This window comes from Simochromis diagramma, unplaced genomic scaffold (genome assembly GCF_900408965.1).
Source record: "Simochromis diagramma unplaced genomic scaffold, fSimDia1.1 OVJJ01000545.1, whole genome shotgun sequence".
Classification (NCBI taxonomy): domain Eukaryota; kingdom Metazoa; phylum Chordata; class Actinopteri; order Cichliformes; family Cichlidae; genus Simochromis; species Simochromis diagramma.
Genome location: NW_024387371.1, coordinates 204,180 through 227,500, shown reverse-complemented (window position 1 = coordinate 227,500; position 23,321 = coordinate 204,180). Strand labels below are relative to the sequence as shown.

General features: G+C 39.8%; 1 protein-coding gene across 11 annotated transcripts in view; it reads right to left on the bottom strand.

The window, feature by feature from the left end:
• LOC120718983 (deoxynucleoside triphosphate triphosphohydrolase SAMHD1-like) overlaps nucleotides 1-23,321 on the bottom strand; it is a 159,471-nt gene that overhangs the window by 100,151 nt on the left and 35,999 nt on the right. For 2 of the 11 annotated variants that reach the window (XM_040007782.1, XM_040007783.1), the window contains exon 9: nucleotides 19,083-19,191. The exons of 5 other annotated variants lie outside the window; for them this stretch is intronic. In XM_040007782.1, coding sequence (XP_039863716.1) covers nucleotides 19,083-19,191 — 109 coding nt within the window. Of the gene's footprint in view, nucleotides 1-11,585; nucleotides 11,909-12,090; nucleotides 12,220-14,348; nucleotides 14,454-14,605; nucleotides 14,672-14,756; nucleotides 14,787-17,418; nucleotides 17,553-18,694; nucleotides 18,764-19,082; nucleotides 19,192-19,311; nucleotides 19,413-19,497; nucleotides 19,645-21,935; nucleotides 22,010-22,178; nucleotides 22,295-22,441; nucleotides 22,603-22,964; nucleotides 23,005-23,124; nucleotides 23,218-23,321 lie in introns of those variants that run through there. 4 more of the 11 variants (XM_040007792.1, XM_040007789.1, XM_040007790.1 and 1 more) reach the window with 4 other exon arrangements.

The following is a 23,321-nucleotide window of genomic DNA, read 5'->3' as shown; positions in this document are numbered from 1 at the left end:
CAACATAACAAACAAAACATCCCTGATGTAGAAATAAAAGAAACTTACCTAACTCAGAAACCAGTCTTACTTGTTATCATCTATCGTCCACCTGGGCCTTACACAGAGTTTCTGTCTGATTTCTCAGACTTTATATCTAATTTAGTTCTGAGCTCAGATAAAATAATTATTGTGGGTGATTTTAACATCCATGTAGATGCTAAAAATGACAGTCTCAACATGGCATTTAATCTGTTATTAGACTCAATTGGTTTCTCTCAAAATGTAAAAGAACCCACCCACCACTTTAATCGCACTCTAGATCTTGTTTTAACATATGGCATAGAAACTGAACATTTAACAGTGTTTCCTGAAAACCCTCTACTGTCTGACCATTTCCTGATAACATTTACTTTTACAATAATTGATTACACAGCGGTGGAGAGTAGACTTTATCAAAGTAGATGTCTTTCTGAAAGCGCTGTGACTAAGTTTAAGAATATAATCCACCCACTGTTATCATCTTCAATGCCCTGTACCAACACAGAGCAGAGCAGCTATCTGAACGCTACTCCAACAGAGGTCGATTATCTTGTTAATAATTTCACCTCCTCACTACGTATGACTCTGGATACTGTAGCTCCTGTGAAAACCAAGGTCTCTAATCAGAAGTACCTGACTCCGTGGTATAATTCTCAAACACGTACCCTAAAGCAGATGACTCGTAATCTAGAGAGGAAATGGCGTGTCACAAATCTAGAGGATCATCATTTAGCCTGGAGAAATAGTTTGCTGCTTTATAAGAAAACCCTCTGGAAAGCCAGAACATCTTACTATTCATCACTGATTGAAGAAAATAAGAACAACCCCAGGTTTCTCTTCAGCACTGGCCAGGCTGACAAAAAGTCAGAGCTCTTTTGAGCCAACAATCCCTTTAACCTTAACTAGTAATGACTTCATGAACTTCTTCACAAATAAAATTTTTATCATTAGAGAAAAAATTACCAGTAATCATCCCACAGATGTAATATTATCTACAGCTACTCTTAGTACCATTGATGTTAAGTTAGACTCTTTTTCTCCAATTGATCTTTCTGAGTTAACTTCAATAATTACTTCCTCCAAACCATCAACGTGTCTTTTAGACCCCATTCCTACAAAACTGCTCAAAGAAGTCCTGCCATTAATTAATTCTTCGATCTTAAATATGATCAACCTATCTCTAATAATTGGCTATGTACCACAGGCCTTCAAGCTGGCTGTAGTTAAACCTTTACTCAAAAAGCCATCTCTAGACCCAGCAGTCTTAGCTAATTATAGGCCAATCTCCAACCTTCCTTTCATATCAAAAATCCTTGAAAGAGTAGTTGTCAAACAGCTAACAGATCATCTGCAGAGGAATGGTTTATTTGAAGAGTTTCAGTCAGGTTTCAGAGCTCAGCACAGCACAGAAACAGCTTTAGGGAAGGTTACAAATGATCTTCTTATGGCCTCCGACAGTGGACAGTCTAAACTGTAGGAATGTCTTAAAGACATAAAGACCTGTGTTAAACAACAGGGTAAAAATACCTTGTGTCTAAGAAGCACGTTTTGTAGTACACTGTAAAAAAAAAATATTGTAGAATTTACAGTGAATTACTGGCTGCTGTGGTTGCCAGAATTTCACCGTGGAAAATAAATTGTAAATGTAGAACACAAAACGGTATCCTATTTTGGTAACCTCAAATTTCACATTAAATAATAATTATTGTTTTTAACATTAAATGACTGAATTTAAACATAAATTCATGTGAAAACAACAGACATTCCGTTAACCTGATTACAGTTTTTGTTAAATATAGTGAAACTGTATAAAATAATACGGTATCATACCTAAAAAGTTGAATATTACGGTAAATTACTGCCAACTGTGGTTGCCAGAATTTCACTGTGGAAAATATAGTGATAAAGTAGAATATATAACGGTAAAATTCACAATGAAGAATGATAAACCTGTTCATGGTAACTCATGTAAAAGCAACAAACACTCCGTTAACCTGATTACAGTTTTGCATTGTAAAATACAGTGAAACTGTATAAAATAAATATTAAAAAGTTTAATTTTACAGTAAAATACTGGCAGCTGTGGTTGCCAGAATTTCACCGTGGAAAATATAGAGATAATGCAGAATACATAACGGTATACTTGTTGATAAATGTAAAATTCACAGTGAACTTTGGTTTTCGTACAATTGTTACATTGAAATAAAAAACTAATATAAAGTAAACCAGTTAAAATACATTTTAATAAGCTTGTTTAACGTCTCCTATTGACAGAGCTGTATAATACAAAACATGCCTTATTTTTCAAAAGTTCATATTTACACAAAATTATTATATTATCTTAACAAGGTTCCAACAACATGCAACAAGCAGAAATGGGAGTGAGACAAAACATTTAACTTACATTTCACAAACTTAAACTGGGACAGGCTGTTTTACAGCTGATCAAATATTTAGGACCACATGCCTTTAAAAGGCCAAATCTGTGCAAAACTGTGGATTCATTGTCATTTTCTGTCAGGTAGTCAGACTGTCAGGATGTTCTGATGGCAAAAGGAAAAAAATGTTCCTTTTTGAACATGGTCGACTCGTTGAACTGCATAAGCCGGGTCGCTCACAGTGCGCCATCGCTGCTGAGGTGGGATGCAGTTAAGACGGTCATTTCTTAAATAATCCTGGGGGGTACGGAACAAAAATGTGAAGTGGAAGACCTAAAAAAATCTTCAACCTGAATTAAGGCCATTAGTGGTGCCGACTGCACCCCATAACCATCAAACGGCATCTGAGACTGAAGGGCTTCAAAAACCAATTCTCTGATGAGAAAAAAATATAACCTTTTTTTTCTCCTGTAAAAAAAATGCAACCTTGATGGTCCTGATGGTTTCCAACCTTACTGGCATGACAAGCAGGTCCCACCTGAGATGTTTTCTTCGCCCTACAGACGAGGGGACGCCACAATGATTGGGGAGATGCTTTTTCCTTCAGTGGAACAATAAAACTTCAGGTGGTGCAGGGGTGTCAAACGGCTGCTGGCTATGTCAGAGCATCCCTCATGACTGAGGGCCCTCATCTGTGTGGTAACGACTGGGTTTTTCGGAATAGAATAGAATAGAATAGAATAATCCTTTAATTTGGTTGTAACAGCAGCCAGAAAGATACATATACAACAAACAGTAAACAGGACACAGAACAGAAACATACACAATTTTTCTTACATATTTACATTAAGGACAATCGTTACTATACTATACTGTGCCGCAGTTGCAAGGTTTTATGCACCTTTTGACTATTGTTGAACACACCACCCGGTGGCCGGAGGCGGTCCCCCTGGCGTCCACTACCGCAGCAGTGGTGGGTAGTGGACGTTTTTATCAACCTGGGTCTCGCGTTTCCATTACCTACAGCATTAACAACTTCAAAGCAGGGGCGATTCTAGGATCAGAGCTTCGAAAGAGCTGCCCAGCCAGGCAAGATAAACTTTACTCGTCACGATCAGACTTCTTCCCCGTCTCTGTCAGTCCCTGCATCCTTAAACGTGTCCAGTTGTCCCAAGTTCCCTCTGACTGTCTCCTTGGTGCATTTAAACCCCTGTTCCTCCCTGTCCTGTCATCTGTTGTCTTTGTCAGTCATCAAAATTTTACCATCTCTGTGCAAGTCTGCAAATTTCTTTATTAAATCACAAGATTCTTAAATTCATCAAGTCTCTCTGTGCCTGGGTCCTCGTCACAAAACATGACATCACTGTTTTGTACATTTTAACACAATTTAATCCCACATTTGTGAAAGAAAAGCAAATCACTATTTTAAAAGTCTGTAACAAAACCATCAAATCGGATAAAGGTTATTTAAATGCTGCAAACGAAGAATGGATTGGAATAAAAAAAAATACATATTCTAACCTTAATTACTGGGGGAGAATAATGAATGATGCTCATAGTGAGTAAGAAGTAAACTGAGTGCATTTTTTGTCAGAGATTCACTTTGAATGTGTATGTATAATACAATACACTCAATACACAGAAAATACACAAAATACACTCCAAAAATAGAGTCCTTGAAATGTACAAATGTACAAAATATTGATTAACTTTGCCTATGGTACAATGTATACAATGTATGAAAAGATCTTTACTGCAGATACTAATATGGCTCTGCAGATTTTTTATTTTATTTTAACCTCTGTCGCCTCACCTTCAGGTTGGCAAATCTGTCTATCACTTTTTGGTGGTCAACTCTCTCAAGCAGTTTAACAGTTTCTGTTGTGCCGGTCACTGTTCCCTGTTTCTTCCTGACCTTTCTCCTCACGTTCCCCTCTTTCCTCTCTCCCTCTTTGGACTGACAATCATACACAAATAGATTGTATTCAATTAGATGAAAATATTACATTAATATGAAAAAAATTATTATAAAGATCACTAATAAAAAGTCCTCTCTCGGTGTACTTTCAACCAAAAGGCAAATAACCAAACCACATGTACATCTAATAAAAGATATAAATATTGAAACACTGATCCAACATTAAATTTATTGACAGATCATTTGTTCTTTCATTTTTACCTGAATGTTGTTCCTGGGTTTAATATCGGCACATGCACATATGACAAAATAAGCAGCTTCTCTCATTCCATTTCAAACAGGACAGTGGCAACAACAGTAGGCTAAAACAATTTTAAGTTTTAGATTTTAAATAGGCTGTATAAATTTCAATGGGAGCAACAGGACGGTCAGCTAGAAAGAAACATGGTCTGACTCCAAACTAACTATATAAAGAGTAACTGAAGGTTAAATGCAGCTAATATGTCCTGTTTTAAGCCAGACACTTGCACCTCTGCTACGTTTCACGTCTAATGATATACTTACATATCTTACATACATGTGTTTGGTCCAAAAAAAACCTCTGACAAGTTAGGATACTTATTTTAGTAGGTAATGTTTTAATGTTGCTATATAGATTATTTTGGTAGCAATCTTGTGTTTAACAGTACTTTGATACAACTCATGGCTGAAAACGAATGGTTCACCTGAAGACTCACATCATAGACAAATATTGTATTTCCTGCTATGAAGGAAGCAGGAGCTGAGAACTGTTCAGCAACTCAAGTTGGAGCTGTTAGCTCATGTAATTCAAGCATGGATGAAAAATTTATTCTGATTTTGTTCATTCCAACAGATTCAGAAGATTTTTTTTTATCACCCAAAATATGAAAAACAACAGGTAGTAAAGTTGGGTGAGAGCCCAACAAGACTCACACACCTACACTTGTCTTGCATCTTTATTTATACACTTCAGTATAGTGATGTTACATGGCAAAGGAAAGATAAAACAGGAGCTTAGCTGCACGCTCTTCACTCGTGGGGAGAGAACATGCAGTTTCTGGAACTTAATCTAACAATAACAGCTTGTTTTCACAACTCATTGTGGTGTTGTGATGTGATTGTTCAGAGAGTTCCTTGATAGAAAGACATTTGCATAAGCAGAAATATTAAACACAATCTAACAATAACAGCTTGTTTTCACGACTCATTGTGGTGTTGTGATGTGATTGTTCAGAGAGTTCCTTGATAGAAAGACATTTGCATAAGCAGAAATATTAAACACAATCTAACAATAACAGCTTGTTTTCACAACTCATTGTGGTGTTGTGATGTGACTGTTCAGAGAGTTCATGATAGAAAGACGTTTGCATAAGCAGAAATATTAAACACAATCTAACAATAACAGCTTGTTTTCACGACTCATTGTGGTGTTGTGATGTGACTGTTCAGAGAGTTCATGATAGAAAGACGTTTGCATAAGCAGAAATATTAAACACTTATCAGTATATCACTCAGTTGCATTTCATGACAATAAAACTTAAAAATCCCCTGACAATCTGGCTTCATGGATAGATAAAGTTGGATATCACCTGCATAGCAGTGAAAATGTGTGCTATGTCTTCTGATGATACTGCCTATGGGAAGCATGTATAATGTAAACAGAATTGGTCCTAGCATTGAACCCTGTATCCAATGAATACTGAATCCATAATTAACCTTAGTGTGTGAAGAGGACTCTCCATTTACATGAGGAAATTGGAGTCTATTAGATAGATATGATATAAACCACTGCAGCGTAGAACCTGTAATACCTACAGCGTGCTCTAATCGCTCTAATAGAATATTATGGTCGACAGTATCTAAAGCTGCACTGAGGTCTAGCAGGACAAGCACAGAGATGAGTCCACTGTCAGAGGCCATAAGAAGATCATTTGTAACCTTCACTAAAGCTGTTTCTGTGCTGTGATGAGCTCTGAAACCTGACTGAAATTCTTCAAATAAACCATTCCTCTGTACAGTACAAAATAATTACTGAAAAAATAATTTGTTGGTAGCTGTAATCAGTCTACTGCCTTTCCATTTTCTCTTTCACAACATTTTTTACTTCAGCTTTCTGAAGTTTCTGTCATGGTCCTGAGCCTGCCGAGTGTTTTGTTTCCTTATGCTTTTGTTCATTCCGAGTATGTATTCTGTTGTGATTTGCCATGTGTTAGGTTTCTGTTCTTTGCCTGCCTGCTCCCACTTCTCTGTGTTCCCTCTGTCTGTCCATGGTGTTATTGTGTCTACTCATGAGTCTGCCTGTCAAGTTCAGTGTCCTGTCTGGTTCTTTGTGTCTGTTAGTTTCCTGTTTTATTCTGAAAGTCTCTATTCAATGTCAGTATACGTGTCCAAATTCATGGGCTGCATTCTCCTGAGGCCGCATTTGTAGACCGATTACGTCACAGCGACGCGCCGAAGGCTGTCCAAATTCGTAGACCCCTCCGAATGCAGCCGACAAATGCATGCTCCTTTTTCCGAATTTGAAGGATGGGTCGGGTGTGTCCTTCGTGGCCCACCATATCCCAGAATTCATAGCGCGGCCCAGCCAAGCTCCAGTTTCCGGCTAATGGCGGCCGCTACTAAGTTTTAAAATTACTCTTATTAATCTTTCTGGGTCACAAAAATAAACTTTTAACATATTTTCAGGCGAGAAAGTAGCTGTGTAAACATCAAATATCTGCTCGGTTTATCAAGATATCGCATCTTTGCTAAAGTGCTTCGACGTTTTCGGAGACGTCTGCTACCCACCAGCTCGATAGCTAGCCGGGAGCTCGAGGGTTACTGATGCGGCCGAGAATGGCACAACTCCCGGCACATCATTTTCAGATCACCGCGGACTTTCGCTGCTCGGGTTAAACGTTGTCAGCCGGTGATCAGCTGTGATCAGCTGATCACGGGGCCGGGGTTAAAGGAGAGACGCCACCCACCTGTTCGCCGCTCAGACATCATTCTCTTCGTGTCAGGAGCTCCGAAACTCTGCCGACGTCAGTCTCCGCCTGATTCAGCAACCGTGAGTGATTATCCCTTCAATCCTTTTTCTCTTCCCGGCTCCGCTCGCTCTCTGTCGGTAACGACCGTTCCGAAGCCACGCTTCGTGCACTGATCGTTACTAGAATAACTGCGTGCCTGCTCCAAACCCACCGCTAGCCTTCGCCGCGCTTGGGTCTAGCCAGCACGCCACACGGGCACGCCGAATTACTGTGTGTAACCCGCCCGGCCGTGACAAACGTAATATATAAGTCACTTAGACAACCTAAAAATGTTATTGTTGGGCTTTTTTCAGTGTTTTGTTTGTTCGTGAGTAAATCGGTTTGGCTGAGATTAAAGTTATTAGATTAGATAAAATAAAACTTTATTAATCCCCCGGGTGGGTTCCTCCTTGGTCTTTACACAGCTGACTAAACGTCAAACAGAAAACTGATTAAACAGAAGTGTGAGATGGCCGAGAGTTTACTCCAGTGTCCTGTTATATTTTAGATAGCAAGGAGAAGACGGCGGAGTTTATTAAACTCCACCGAGACAGCGGTGACGCTAATCAGAAGGCTAGACCGTCCAATTTCACGGCCGTTTACTTCCGGCCTACCCGATCTTCTGAGGACCCGGCCCACGTAGACTGCGAAGGCCGGGTCCTCAGGAGGATGCAGCCCATGAATTTGGACACGACCAGTGTATTTAGTTTCACCTCTCCGGTCCTGTCATTAGGTTCATGTGTGTCAGCTGTGCTCCCATGTGTGGCCACTTCCCCTGATCATCCCTCATGTGTATTTAGTCTCTGTGTTTCATGTAATCTGTGTCGCATCGTCTGTGTTCCCACGCTCCGTGTTTCCATGCCCAGTCTTTTGTATCCCCAGCCATAGCCTTACCATAGTTTGTTCCCAGTTTAGGTTTCTGTTTAGTTACTGCTCTTGTGCTCCCCTCATTCTTGTTTGTTTCTTTCGTGATCATTAGCCACAATAAAAGGCTCGCTTTTGTTTAAGTTCACTCCAGTATCCTCACTTGTGTTTGCACCTGCGTCCACCACACACATCTCCGCACGGTCTGTCTCCACAAACCGTGACAGTTACTTCCATCCCATTTTGTTGATATGATTAAATGGCTATGAAAATATTCTCCCGAGCATCTTTAAGTTCTGGGTGATTGCACAACAAAAAAGGAAAGAGAAAACATGATGATGAGGAAGACTTGACTATAAAACAAGAAATACTTGTGGAACAATCACTCAAGGTCCGTTGTGTTGTGTTCGTCCTGTGTTTCCAGTTTTTAACTGCTATTTATGTTCATGCATTGGGCGTGTCCAACATTGTTCAGACTTGTTTTACCAATTGTTTAAGCTCATACACGAGTTTTAAACAAGTCATGTGTACACTTAACTTGATGCTTGGACTTACTGGGTATTTATGTATCAACATTTGTATATTTACGTCATCCTTCTCATATGAGAGTTTCATATTTTATTTGAACAAAATCAGTGGTTAATCAGTGGCTGTTGATCAATAGTCATGACAATTTGCATATTATTGATCAAGAAACTGACCTCACAGCCCATTGTTTAATCAGTAGGTTTGTTTCAGTCACTGTGCAAAGAAATCACTTGCAATACAGGGAGTGCAGAATTATTAGGCAAGTTGTATTTTTGAGGAATAATTTTATTATTGAACAACAACCATGTTCTCAATGAACCCAAAAAACTCAGTAATATCAAAGCTGAATGTTTTTAGAAGTAGTTTTTAGTTTGTTTTTAGTTTTAGCTATTTTAGGGGGATATCTGTGTGTGCAGGTGACTATTACTGTGCATAATTATTAGGCAACTCAACAAAAAACAAATATATACCCATTTCAATTATTTATTTTTACCAGTGAAACCAATATAACATCTCCACATTCACAAATATACATTTCTGACATTCAAAAACAAAACAAAAACAAATCAGCGACCAATATAGCCACCTTTCTTTGCAAGGACACTCAAAAGCCTGCCATCCATGGACTCTGTCAGTGTTTTGTTCTGTTCACCATCAACATTGCGTGCAGCAGCAACCACAGCCTCCCAGACACTGTTCAGAGAGGTGTACTGTTGTCCCTCCTTGTAAATCTCACATTTGATGATGGACCACAGGTTCTCGATGGGGTTCAGATCAGGTGAACAAGGAGGCCATGTCATTATTTTTTCTTCTTTTATACCCTTTCTTGCCAGCCACGCTGTGGAGTACTTGGACGCGTGTGATGGAGCATTGTCCTGCATGAAAATCATGTTTTTCTTGAAGGAGGCAGACTTCTTCCTGTACCACTGCTTGAAGAAGGTGTCTTCCAGAAACTGGCAGTAGGACTGGGAGTTGAGCTTGACTCCATCCTCAACCCGAAAAGGCCCCACAAGCTCATCATTTTTTTTTTTTTTTTTTTTTTTTGTGTCCCGTTTGGATCTATAGCCATCAGAATTGTTGTCTTGAGGCCAAGAAAGATGCCAAGTGGATTTATTTTACCAAGTGGATCATCATGGCCTTGCCATATTGGTCCATTTGATTGACCTTTATTATAATTATGAATTTATTTTATTTTCAGTTGCAAACGGGACAGACATGACTGTGGGATAGGACAGGGGGAAAGAATGAAAGAAAACCAAAGGGGAGAAGAGACGGTGAGAAAGGGGGTGAAGAGAGAAAAACCAGTACTCCACCTCCACCTTGCTGGCGTCTGAGTCGGACTGGAGCTCTCTGCCCTTTACCAATCCAGCCACGGGCCCATCCATCTGGCCCATCAAGACTCACTCTCATTGCATCAGTCCATAAAACCTTAGAAAAACCAGTCTTGAGATATTTCTTGGCCCAGTCTTGACGTTTCAGCTTGTGTGTCTTGTTCAGTGGTGGTCGTCTTTCAGCCTTTCTTACCTTGGCCCTGTCTCTGAGTATTACACACCTTGTGCTTTTGGGCACTCCAGTGATGTTGCAGCTCTGAAATATGGCCAAACTGGTGGCAAGTGGCATCTTGGCAGCTGCACGCTTGACTTTTCTCAGTTCATGGGCAGTTATTTTGCGCCTTGGTTTTTCCACACATTTCTTGCGACCCTGTTGACTATTTTGAATGAAACGCTTGATTGTTCGATGATCATGCTTCAGAAGCTTTGCAGTTTTGAGACTGCTGCATCCCTCTGCAAGATATCTCACTATTTTTGACTTTTCTGAGCCTGTCAAGTCCTTCTTTTGACCCATTTTGCCAAAGGAAAGGACGTTGCCTAATAATTATGCACACCTGATATAGGGTGTTGATGTCATTAGACCACACCCCTTCTCATTACAGAGATGCACATCACCTAATATGCTTAATTGGTAGTAGGCTTTCAAGCCTATACAGCTTGGAGTAAGAAAACATGCATGAAGAGGATGATGTGGACAAAATACTCATTTGCCTAATAATTCTGCACTCCCTGTATATGCTAGATGAACAGAATGAACTTTTTGGTCACCTGGATGACACCGAGACACTGATGGTTGTAGCAGTTTTTGATTTTCCATATAATATCAGCACCACACACTTTACTGATCCAGCACCTGGCATTCACTAGCTCTGGCCAAGAGCTTGTAAGTGCACACCAGCCACAAAACACAGGAATATTGAAATTTTACAACAAAAACATGTTACAAAACACATGTGGTCTGATATATGTTATAAAGATTCTTCTCAACTTTGTGACTGCAGTGCACCTGGTTTGCTCGTAAGTTGGAGCACAACCATCTAAAGTGTGCCAAAAGCTTTTGTGGCTGTCCTGTGACACTGTGCAGCCTCTCTTCAACACAGTTCTTGTAATCTTTCATTTCCTACAAAGTTTACAAAGGTTTCTGGTGTCTCTAAACCTCAGCTGTGGCAAAAGGGCTAACGACAAATGGACTTGATCTCTCTGAACAATAATAATTATTACCTAAACTCCACTCCTCCAAGAGCACCACTATGGACCACTGAAAAATCACATACAATGTAAATTGCTATAAATGTCTGTTAAGTCAGTTTCATAATGAGAGCTCGTGCTACCCGGCTCCATTAGGTTTTGCATTCTAGATGCTTTTTTCCAACACTAACCACCAGGGATGAGTAGCATAGTGAAATTTATGCGATTTTTAAGAATATAGTATCTTTATAATAGTTCCCTCTTATGTTCCAAAAGCCGTTACTGTAAAATAACACACAACAAAGAGAAAAGTAACTTTATTTTGAATGGACCAGAAACCAGCAGTAAACAAATCTAAAGAGGAAAAAGCAGAAAGATTCTGTTATCCTTGGGTAAATTGTCATGTAGAGACCATGTCATGTTATATAATAAATAATGATTTTTCAAATCATAGCAGTAGCCTTTATCCAAACCATTGAGCCAAGTTGAGCTATATAGTCTGATTATTGTGAAAATGTGTGATAAATAGTTTAATCATCAAACTACTTTAGTTTGTCGATTTACCTGTTTTTAAATCTCTGCAGTAACACAAAAAACCCTAATTTCTCAGTGTTTCCCATCTTCATTTCATGGAGTTGCTCTGTCTCGATCCTGTAGATATAAAAGGACACAGACAAGTTCATTAGTACAACCAAAAGGTCAAAAGTGTAATGCTAACTCGAGGCTCTGACAGGTTATGCAGGTTTAACTGCAGCTTTCTTCTTTATGTTCTCATCACATTGCTTGTAACATGGTAATGCCTCCTACTGCCATCAAACAGAATAAAGTGTTACCTCAGTTAGAAAGTCATTTTCGTGACACCAGCTTTGAAAGCAGAACTTAGCATCTCTCAGACTCGCTGAGTTCTTACAGTAAACTCTGAGGATCTTCTCAGCAAAGCACACTGGGAGAAGCTTGGACACCTGACAACAAGGACAGTAACATAAAAGTTTAATCATCAAACTACTTTAGTTTGTCGATTTACCTGTTTTTAAATCTCTGCAGTAACACAAAAAACCTAATTTCTCAGTGTTTCCCCATCTTCATTTCATGGAGTTGCTCTGTCTCGATCCTGTAGATATAAAAGGACACAGAGGACACAGGGGAGGTTGCAGGAGTGCTCACAGACATATTCAATCTGTCCTTGGCCCACGCTGTGGTACCGGCCTGCTTCAAATCCACCTCCATCGTCCCGATACCCAAAAACTCCAACCCATCTTGCCTCAATGATTACCGCCCAGTAGCACTCACCCCCATCATCACTAAGTGCTTAGAGCGACTGGTCCTAGCACACTTCAAATCCTGTCTCCCTCCCACCCTGGACCCCCACCAATTCGCATACCGCCAGAACAGGAGCACAGAGGATGCAGTCTCCATCGCAATGCACTCTGTCCTCTCACACCTGGACAACAACAACACCTACGCCAGAATGCTGTTTATAGACTTCAGTTCAGCATTCAATACAATCCACCCCTCACAACTCATCAGGAAACTGACAGACCTGGGCATCAATTCCCTCATCTGCAAATGGTTACTGGACTTCCTAACCAACCGCCCCCAACATGTCTGGCTGGATAACCGCTGCTCATCTACAATCACGATGAACACCGGTGTACCACAAGGCTGTGTGATGAGCCCTTTCCTCTACTCCCTCTTCACCCACGACTGCAGACCTGCTGATGGTTCCAACACCATCATTAAGTTTGCAGATGACACCACGGTGATTGGCCTCATCAGTGACAACGATGAGGCCGCCTACAGGGAGGAGGTGGATCGTCTGGCTGAGTGGTGCGACAGAAACAACCTGCTGCTTAACACCGAGAAGACCAAGGAGCTCATCGTGGACTACAGGAGGAATGCTGACCCACATCCACCCATCCACATTAAGGGGACGGCTGTGGAGCGTGTGAGCAGCTTCAAGTTCCTGGGAGTCCACATCTCCGAGGATCTCACCTGGACGACCAACTGCTCCAAGCTGGTCAAGAAGGCTCACCAGCGCCTCTTCTTCTTGAGGACTCTGAGGAAGAACCACCTGTCCTCAGACATCCTGGTGAACTTCTATCGCTGCACCATCGAGAGCATCCTGACCAACTGTATAACAGTCTGGTACGGGAACTGCTCTGCCTCGGACCGGAAGGCGTTGCAGAGGGTCGTGAAAACTGCCCAGCGCATCGCCGGAGCACCACTTCCTGCCATAAAAGACATCTACAGGAAGCGGTGTCTGAAAAGGGCTGGGAAAATCATCAAAGACCCCAGTCACCCATCACATGGACTCTTCACCCTCCTGCCCTCTGGGAGGCGCTACAGGAGCCTCCGGACTAAGACCACCAGGTACCGGAACAGCTTCTTCCCCACAGCTGTCAGACTCCTGAACTCTGCCTCCTGACATCTGACCCACGTTAAACTCATGCACTGAACATACACACACCCACAATGGACAACTGTACCCTCAAACACAGAATAATAACATGGACTGAACCACCACTCACAACCACTAGCACTTTATATAGCCTCTGTAGAAACTATCTACACCCTCACTTATCTTAACTGCACTACTGTATAGCTCTGTGTAAATAATCATTCTGTACATTCAATAATCTTTAATCCTACAACTGTTTACAACTTTCATAGTTCCCATTTCTGTATAGCTGTATATCTCAGATTCTGTAAAGTTATTTATTTCATATTCTGTATAGTTTTTCATATTTATATCCTGTTCATATCCTGTACATAGCTTGTACTCACTACAGCCTGTACATACTTATAGTTATAGAATATTCACAACATACTTCATACCATGTACATTATAACATACCATAATAGACCCATTTCTGTAATATACTCACATATCTATATTATTGCTAATATATATTGTAATATATCTATATCACTAAAGCACTTCTGGATGGATGCAAACTGCATTTCGTTGCCCTGTGCATGTGCAATGACAATAAAGTTGAATTCTATTCTATTCTATTCTATAAAAGCTGTTTTACAGAGACATCTACAGAAAGAACACACAGCTCATGCAAAGATATGCAGTAGTTCTGACCTGTTCTCTGGAAATCTTGAATGCTTCAGTAGGGTTAGCCTTAGTGTAGAAATATGTTGTATTGATGGGGTCCTTGTTTTTCATCCCATAGTCCAAAGTGACAACCTACAAGAGGAGTTTGACAGAGCAGCCTGTGTTGATGTTCACATGTACATTATGACTCAGTGGAGGTTGGCAACACAATTTAGCTAAAAAAACAAAACAAAAGCCAAGATTTTAAGAATTAATTACTGAGTATAATTAGAATAAAAACTCACTATAATTTCAAAGTTGTCTTTTGGAATGACTTTAACCAGTTCATTTTCCAAGCTGTCCTTCATCTTCTGACAGATGGAGGAGAGAACATGTGCTGTCATTGTGTTATCATTGTTTTGCTGATCTCTTTTTATGATCACTTTTCACTCTTACTTGTATTTCTTCTTGGTCTTCTTTCTTGAGCTGAGAAAGGGAGAGAAGAGTCACATCATCTCTCTCTTTTTTAGCGCACTCACACACAACAAATATTGTAATCAACTAGATGTTTTCCAGCAATAAAATAAAATGCAGGTTAAACTGAGCTAATAAGCTATTATGTAGGTGACTATGAATGACTCATTATGGATTTAAATGGTTTCAAATGGTATCAAAATCAGCTACGATGAATTCAGTTTAACTCTGTCTCAAATATTGAGAACATCAGGCAGTACAGTGGCGTGGTGATTAGCACTGTTCCCTCACACCAAGAAGGTCCTGAGTTCAACTTTGCATCTGGCCGGGACCTTTCTGTGTGGAGTTTAATGTTCTTTTGGAGGTTTTCTCCAGGTACTCCAGCTTCCTCCCACAGTCTAATGACATGTAAGTAGTGGGGTTAGGTTAAGTGGGGAATCTAAACTGCCCGCAGGTGGGTATGGTTGTCTGTCTCTCTGCATAAGCCCTGCGTCAGGCTGGCTCACTGCTTTTGGCTAGTTTTGCTTTTGGCAGGGGTCATTGTCACTACTGGAAGACTGATGCAATACATGGTCCCTACAGAGGCTGTCCAAATCCTCCAGAATGGCACATTAATACATGCCACTGCCAGATGTTCTTCTGTGTCTTCCAGTACAGTCTCAAGAGAATGGAGGAGAATCCAGGGCATTAACAGCAGTAACTCTAGGAGAGCAGGAAAGCGCCATAGAAGGTCCCGTCCAGAGCAGTATCTGCTCTTTTGCGCCAAGCATTTGCCATTAAATACCAGAAATGGCAAGTCTACCACTGGAACCCTGCACTTTTCACAGATGAGAGGTGAACACATAAGAAAGGGTCACATTGGACAGCTGTGAAAGGGTCTGGAGAAGCCATGGAAAATGTGATGCTGCCTGTAACATTGTTTAGCATGACCAGTTTGAGGGTTTATAAGTGATGGTCTAGGGAGGCATATCCATGGAGAGACACACAAACCTCTACAGGTTATGCAACAGATCTTGGGTTGCAGTCCCACGCTTACAGGCCCTATGCTTGTGCATTGGGTGCTGGATTCCTCCTGGTGCATGACAATATCAGTCCTGATGTGGCGGGAGTATGCATGCAGTTCCCGGAGGAATTTCCCAGAGGACAATTTCCATTTATTTTACGGCTAGATACTAGCCTGTACAGGCCTTTACACATCTACAGTAATTTCCTCCCTTTTTTCTAATGTAAATCTTACAGAAGCTTTTTAGTTCAAACTCTCAATGTACACCTGGTAGTCTGTTGGGATCGAGTTTGAATTATGTTCATACCATAAACGAACCTTCTCCAAAAGCCCCTTTTTATTAGTACCTAATTGGATCTACTCGCCACAGTTTTCAGGGTTTTCTATTAGGTCATAGTACCTTGTACCAGGTACTAAAATAGCGCCTGCTCAGTCAGGGTTCAAAGCGATCTGAGCAGGTACTAAAATGTGATGTGGTCAGACCTCATGCCACCAACTGACTGGTCAGTGGTGTCACTCAATGAGTCATGAGATCATCTGATGGGGCCACAGGGTCTTGGTGCAGTTGTTTTGGTCCACACCTGAGAGAAAACAATAAAAATAAGCTAGCAGATGCAGCAAAATGTGTCAAATCAACCACCATGTTAGCTGCTGCACCGTTATCGCCCCAGCTGTGGAGAGGTGGGGAAGAGAAGAGCAGTGATGAGAATAACAGCATTTTTCAGTAACTAGTAATCTAACTCATTACTATTTCTACTGTTACAATGCTGTTACCGTTACTAAAAAGAAAATGCTGCACGGACGCATTACTATTTGTAAACACACAGACAGTTGAAGCTGTCTACAGCTTACCGGGAGCTATGGGAGCGAAACAATTGCACAAGTGCTGCTGATTGGCTGAGAAAGAAAAGTAGTAAACCATGGTAACATGACCAATTTAAGATGACATAGCAACAAGATGTCATGTGAACCCAAGACAAGGCTCAGTGTCCATTTTTGTGTGTAAAGTGAGGTATTCAGACTATATACTAATTTTTAAATTGTATTGACAAGAACACGTAAAACCAGAGCCATGATAAAAAAATGTTCGCATTTTTCCTGAATGCTATTGTCAAATTTACATCTAAGGACAGCGCTAGCAAGCACTCTCTGCTTATGACCAAACAAATATAATATAAAATAAAAAACACCCCTTTCCTATTGGTGGAAAAATGTACATCTTATTTGATGCAGAACACCAGATTGTTCTGTAAATAGTTTGAAATGGCTATAAAAGAACGCCATGGCTGCAAATAGTTGCAAATAGCTATTTGCAATAACTGTTGTTTGTTTATAAATTTACAATTTATATTTACATTTCAAGTTATGATCTGTTAAACATGTTTGTGGTTGTTAGAGTAAAAAATATAACCTTTTCTACTCAGAATTTTTTTTTGTCTGATTTTAGATCAATTATTAATTGAGTAATTGTGTCAAAATGAAAAACTAACTGTAAATTCAGAAATATGAGGTTTTGCTGAAAAAAATGATACTAAACGATAACAAAGCAAGATAAATAGTTTTTAAAGGTGATATGCAGAAGTAAGTGGGCCAAAAAAGCTTGGGCCAAGTTTTTGTCCCAGTCCATCCCTGATTGCACACCTTGGTTTCACCCATAAACTGGTACAGGTCTCGAGACATGATCCTCTGCAGAATCATCCTTGCTTCCTCCAGAGGAGAGGGAGTGAATTCATTTGAACAAGAACAAGGGTGGAGTATTCTTTCAATCATTTGATCTGCAGAGTAAACAGACAAAGTTAAGATCAAGTCAATTCAAGTAAACCAAAGAAACATTCACAACTTCATCAGTAATGTCATATAAAGAAAGACACACAAAAAATTGATTAACATTAATAAACAAAACAAGCAAGCAATAAAGCAAGCAAAGCATTAGTAACACTGCAGTATTAAATAAATAAATTTACAGTTTACTATAAACTAGTAGAGAGTATTATCCGTCATACTGAAGAATCAACCTGACATCATGGCAAATCCTGTAATAGACACGCCAGTCAACCGTTTTTTTTCTCCATGCTGTGCATCTCCAAAGCGTGAAAAAAACAACAACAACACAAATGCAGAAGTTGCAGTAAGTTGCAATAAACTGCAGTAACAGCAGAGTGAGATTTTTTTTTTTTCAATTTTAAACCAACATGAAAATAATCATTGGTAAGCATTTAAACAGACGTTAATTCATTTACATACATTTTTACATACATATTATATGTTTTTGTTCACTACCGAATTCTTGAATTATATAAGATTATTGGCAATGCAACGTCTGCATGTGTGTCCATTTCATGTTTTGGACAGGCAAGTTGCTCTTTTTTTGTTTGTTTTCTCTTCTGTTTTTTTTTTCTCCATACAGGTGATCCAAGTGTTTTGTTTGTTTTTCTTTCTTTCTTCCCCCCTTTCTCACCGTCTCTTCTCCCCTCTGTTTTTCTTTCTCTCCCTCTTTCTTTCATTCTTTCTCCCTGTCCTATCCCCCAGTCATGTCTGTCCCGTTTGTAGCAACCGAAAATAAAATAAAATAAATTCATAATTATAATAAAGGCCAATCAAATGGACCAATATGGCAAGGCCATGATGATCCACTTGGTAAAATAAATCCGCTTGGCATCTTTCTTGGCCTTAAGACAACAATTCTGATGGCTAAAGATCCAAACGGGACAACAACAAAAAAATAATTAAATTACTTAGTTGACAGAACAACAACTTCTATCTATCTATCTATCTATCTATTCTGCACTGAAAACACTTAAAATCAATGAGATAGTAGAATTATTTCAAAGTAAGACAAATCACTTGACAGAACATGTATGTATAGACATTTTAGTATTTTTTTAAAAGGAAATATGTAGAGCATGTTTTCCACTACCTGTCAGCTTTGTGTAGGCTTCCATGTCAGTTTTAGCTTTGGAGAGACAGAACGTTGTCCCTCCTGAACCTTTAGTCAGGATGTACTGATCTGCTTTCAAGAGGGCGTCTTTGATCCTGGATATAAAAAGACCCAGTATATGACTTTATGGGAACTCTGTAGACGACATAAATGTTGTCTTACAATAGAATTACACAGTTGGTACTTACATAATTTCTACACTCTTGGTTACTCTGTGCTGGTAGGCTCTTCTGTGGAGAGAGTTCCTTGTGTGGAACATGTCATACAGGTTTGCCACTTCCTGTTGAGACCATCGCCTATAGTTTAGTTACAGCCAATCAGATAATGAATTACTCATTAAAAACTGATAAAAAGCAGGGATCCACACCTTGTCTCTAGAGCAAATGTGCTTCCTCCCATTCACATCACACACCCTGGCAAACATGATGAAGCGTTGATGGTCAAAGTTGTTCCGGATGCCCAGGTGGTGGCAGTCCCTGAGATAGGAGAGAGGACATGCATCAATTTAATTACATTTATTATGGTAAACCCTCCAAAACACCTTTAAGACTTGCTGTAGATAGAAATACTGAGTTTGTCATCAACACAAGTCCCACCTGGCAAAGTAGTCGAATTTGTCCACATCAATCCCATTTTGCTTGTTTGACACAATTTCGTAGAGGAAGGATTTATTCTCATCTCGACCTTCATACGGCCACTGTGGAGACGACACCAGAATTGACCTTCATGACAGAGACAATAACAAATGGTTTCATAATATTCAGACAGTAACTGGCCAGTACCTCAGCGTCATCAATCTTTAGAGGTTTAATCATCTCCTTGATAAATGTCAGGTCAGGTGGGAGTATCAGTCCATAACGCTCCATCTCTTGTGCCAGACTATTCGCCACCACCAGATGATCAAACATCTCTAAAGAGGCATCCTCATGCTGCAAGAGATACATTATTATTGTTTATATTAAGAACATTATTCAAATGGTTGAAAGTTTAAAATGATCAGATACAACATACAGAATCAAATTTGAGCACATGACCATCTCTTAACCCTTTATAACCGGTCGGAGCGGGCACGCTCCGTTTTGCGTAACTATTTTTAAATCACGGTAGCACTTCAACCATATGAGCTAGCGCAATAATTTTTTTTTGCATATGAAACTGGAGGAGTTGTACTTACATCTTATGCCATCAGCTTGTCCTAGGTCAGTTTCCTTCCACATATAGCTTTGCAAAAACGGCATAAAAAGCGCTTGCAGCAACAAAAACATAATATTCCAGAAACTCGCTTTGCCGATCCGATCAGCTGTTCATAACACTTCCTACATCCATCATCGTGAATCGCATGTCCGCCATGTCCTGCCCGAAACCGGAACTGACGTCATTTTTGCGGAAATGTAGTGTTTTTTTTACCATCAAGGCCTCATGAGCTTATACTGGTGTTTTTAAAAGTTATGTTTGACTTTATGACTTTCTGTGTCGTTTCTGGGATGCTTAGGACTAGGGATGGGTATCGTTTAGGTTTTATCCGATACCGGTGCCAAATCGGTACTTTTGAAACGGTGCCGGTGCTTAAACGGTGCTCGAACCGGTGCTTAAAGAATGGAGAACACAAACTTTGTCCAAAAACCTCTCATGTTCAGCTGGTTTTTTTTGTAAAAAGATAACAATGTGTGCCTTTTCTGCAGCTATGGGGCATATATGGTATCACTCTTGGCTGGAAGCAGTGCTTAAGCAATGGAAAAAACACAAACTTTGTCCAAAAACCTCTCATGTTTAACTGTTTTCCACTTTTTCTTTGGTCATTTTAGCCTTTTTAGCCAGGGTGAAGGGAGTATCTGCCATCAAACAAGAAGACAGCAGCATGTAGCTATGATGATGTTTGCTAGTTCACCTTACATGCATTAATGTAATAACGTGGTTAGCCTACTCACGCAGAGAAGAACGGCTGCTGCTGCTGCCATCATCATCCTCATCATTTCTGCTACACTGGCAGGGCTAGGGGCCAGGACTCTATTCTTCGGGTTTTTGGGGGATGTTGCTCCGGGTCCGATAACTGGCAACCCACCCGACGTGCACAGTGTGAGGTCTCGCAGCAAGCTATCAAATACGGCGCATTTCTCGGCTTTTAAAAAAAACGCTATGCGTCGCCAGCTGTTTAATCGGATTCTTGGTGTTACCTCCTTTGACAGTATCACAGTATCAGCTTAAAGCACTTGTTGCTGCTGAGTTTGCATCTTTTGCTATGAAGTACAGCCAGACTTTTGACCGCTTCGCCTTGGACATTTTTAATCTGTAGCTCTGCTCTAACAGAACGTACGTACCTGGCCCCGCCTACTATTCTCGGAAACGTAAAATGATTGGCTAGAATCTAAAGTGTATCACAGCTCAGGAAAAAAAAGCACCGAAATGTGCGCTGCTTTTCGGTCTGGTTACTACCGTTTATGTCAGAACCGGTGCCATCATGGCACCGGACACCGGTACCCATCCCTACTTAGGACTCATATTGCACTGCTGGAAATAGTTTATTTTGATGCATATGCTGCATTTTTGCAAATTTGCAGTATAATATTTATTTTCGTTTTTCCTGCAGTGTATAGAAATTGGTGTGAAGACACTCAAAATAAATTTCCTGTGGTGGGAAACTAGTTTGTGCAACTTTTTTGTATTTACAGTTTTGAGGGATAAGCCTCTTAAATTTCTCTAACTAGAAATATATGTTAAAAAACAAAAACGATTTAATTTTTTTTTGTAGTTTATTGCACTTTTTTTGCAATTTATACAATTACTATGCACTTAACGCATGCATATTATTAAAGTTTAGGCTGTAATGGTTGTATTGATGTATAGCAACTTGAAATGCTCCAAAAATGGCTCTACAACATGTAAAAATATAATATAAGCTCTGGCGGACTTGGTTCTATGGTAGGTCTTAAAGGGTTAATAGAGGTAATTAGTGTCTGTATTCCAGTTTTAACCAGAGGTTCTCAACTTTTATGAGTTTGACATGATGAGCGTGGACATAACAGTGGTATGGCTTCTTCTAGCAGAAAATGATGTTTGTTTGTTTGTGCTGATAATTGTTAACACTGTGTTGTTTCTATCATTTAGTGCCATGTGTACTTTATTTCCTCAAGATGGCATCTGACAGTGTTTTCCAATATATTTGATTTTTGTGGGTGGCCATTATGTCGCGTCTCAAAGTAGAATTTTTTTTTTTTCTTACCTTCCAGTCTTTATGTTCTGGGTCTGCTTCGGGGTTGAACATTCCATCAAAAAGATGGGAAAAAGGTCCATGTCCTTCATGGAGAAACAAATGTAAAAAATAATAATAATAATTAATGCCTCCTGTTATACTTCACACACACACTGACCATTTGCCTTTTTCATTTTAAGAGGCATGTTTTATTTTACACTGGCTAGTATTATAAACTTGATGCTATTAGAGTGAAAGACGTGCAGCACTTACCCAGGTCATGACAGAGACCTGCAATTTCCACACAAAGGACGTCTCGTTCACTGATGTCGAGTTCTGGCTGTTTCAGCTTCAGAGTTTTTGCAAGTTCTCCTGCTAAGTGCCCCACCCTGTATCACCAAAACACACACACACACACACACACACACACACACACACACACACACACACACACACACACACACACACACACTTCATCATGCAGCACTGAAAGAAAAGCATTACTAGTGTATCTGACTGTAAACAAGTGGACATACCCTATTGAGTGTTCAAAGCGGTTGTGCGATGCTCCTGGAAAAACGAAATAACCGCCCCCAAGCTGCTTGATGTTTCGTAGTCTCTGAAACTGAGGTGTGTCTATGATCTTGACAAGTAGTGGATGTAACTCGATGTGGCCATGGATGGGATCATTAAACACCTGTGTGAAGAGAAATGAACCAAAAATAGACAAACTTGGAGGGTTTTTGAGGGCTTGGTCTCAGATTTTCGTTCAGCACTCACCTCTTGGTGAGTAAACACTGTCTCATGCTAGGTCAAATTTTCTGTCACCTTGCCTTTGACCAAGGCACTGGCAGCTGGCCAGCCTACTGACATTATGTCTAAGGTGAGTTAAATATAAAGATTTGATTTCCCTAAAAAGATCATCAAATGATATCTTACATAGACAAATCTGATACACATATATTATGAATTCACATTTTTATGAAGTGCTAATCACAACAGTAAGTTAGACCACACACCAAAGACCATATTATAGAAGATACTTTCATGTTACATCACCTTGTTTAAATCTTTGATGTTCAAGTGCTTCTCCATAGTGCTGTAAATGTTTAAATGACCAAAGATTACAGTTTTGCACATCATGCATTCTGGATATAAAAGGAAGCAGTCAATGAATGTAATTGTAATTTTTCAATACTGGTCAAGTGTGAGAACTTACCAGTTCTTCATTGAAACTGACACTTCAGTTTCTCATTGTTCTCTGAATTAAAGCACAGAACAAATAAACAACTTTTTAAGTTAAAAAATAAATCATAGAATCTATTTATAAACAACAAACATTTTCTAATCTTCTGACTCATCAAAGCAGCTGCCTTTAACAGATATAACAGTTGTGTTTATGCCCTTCTTTCTACA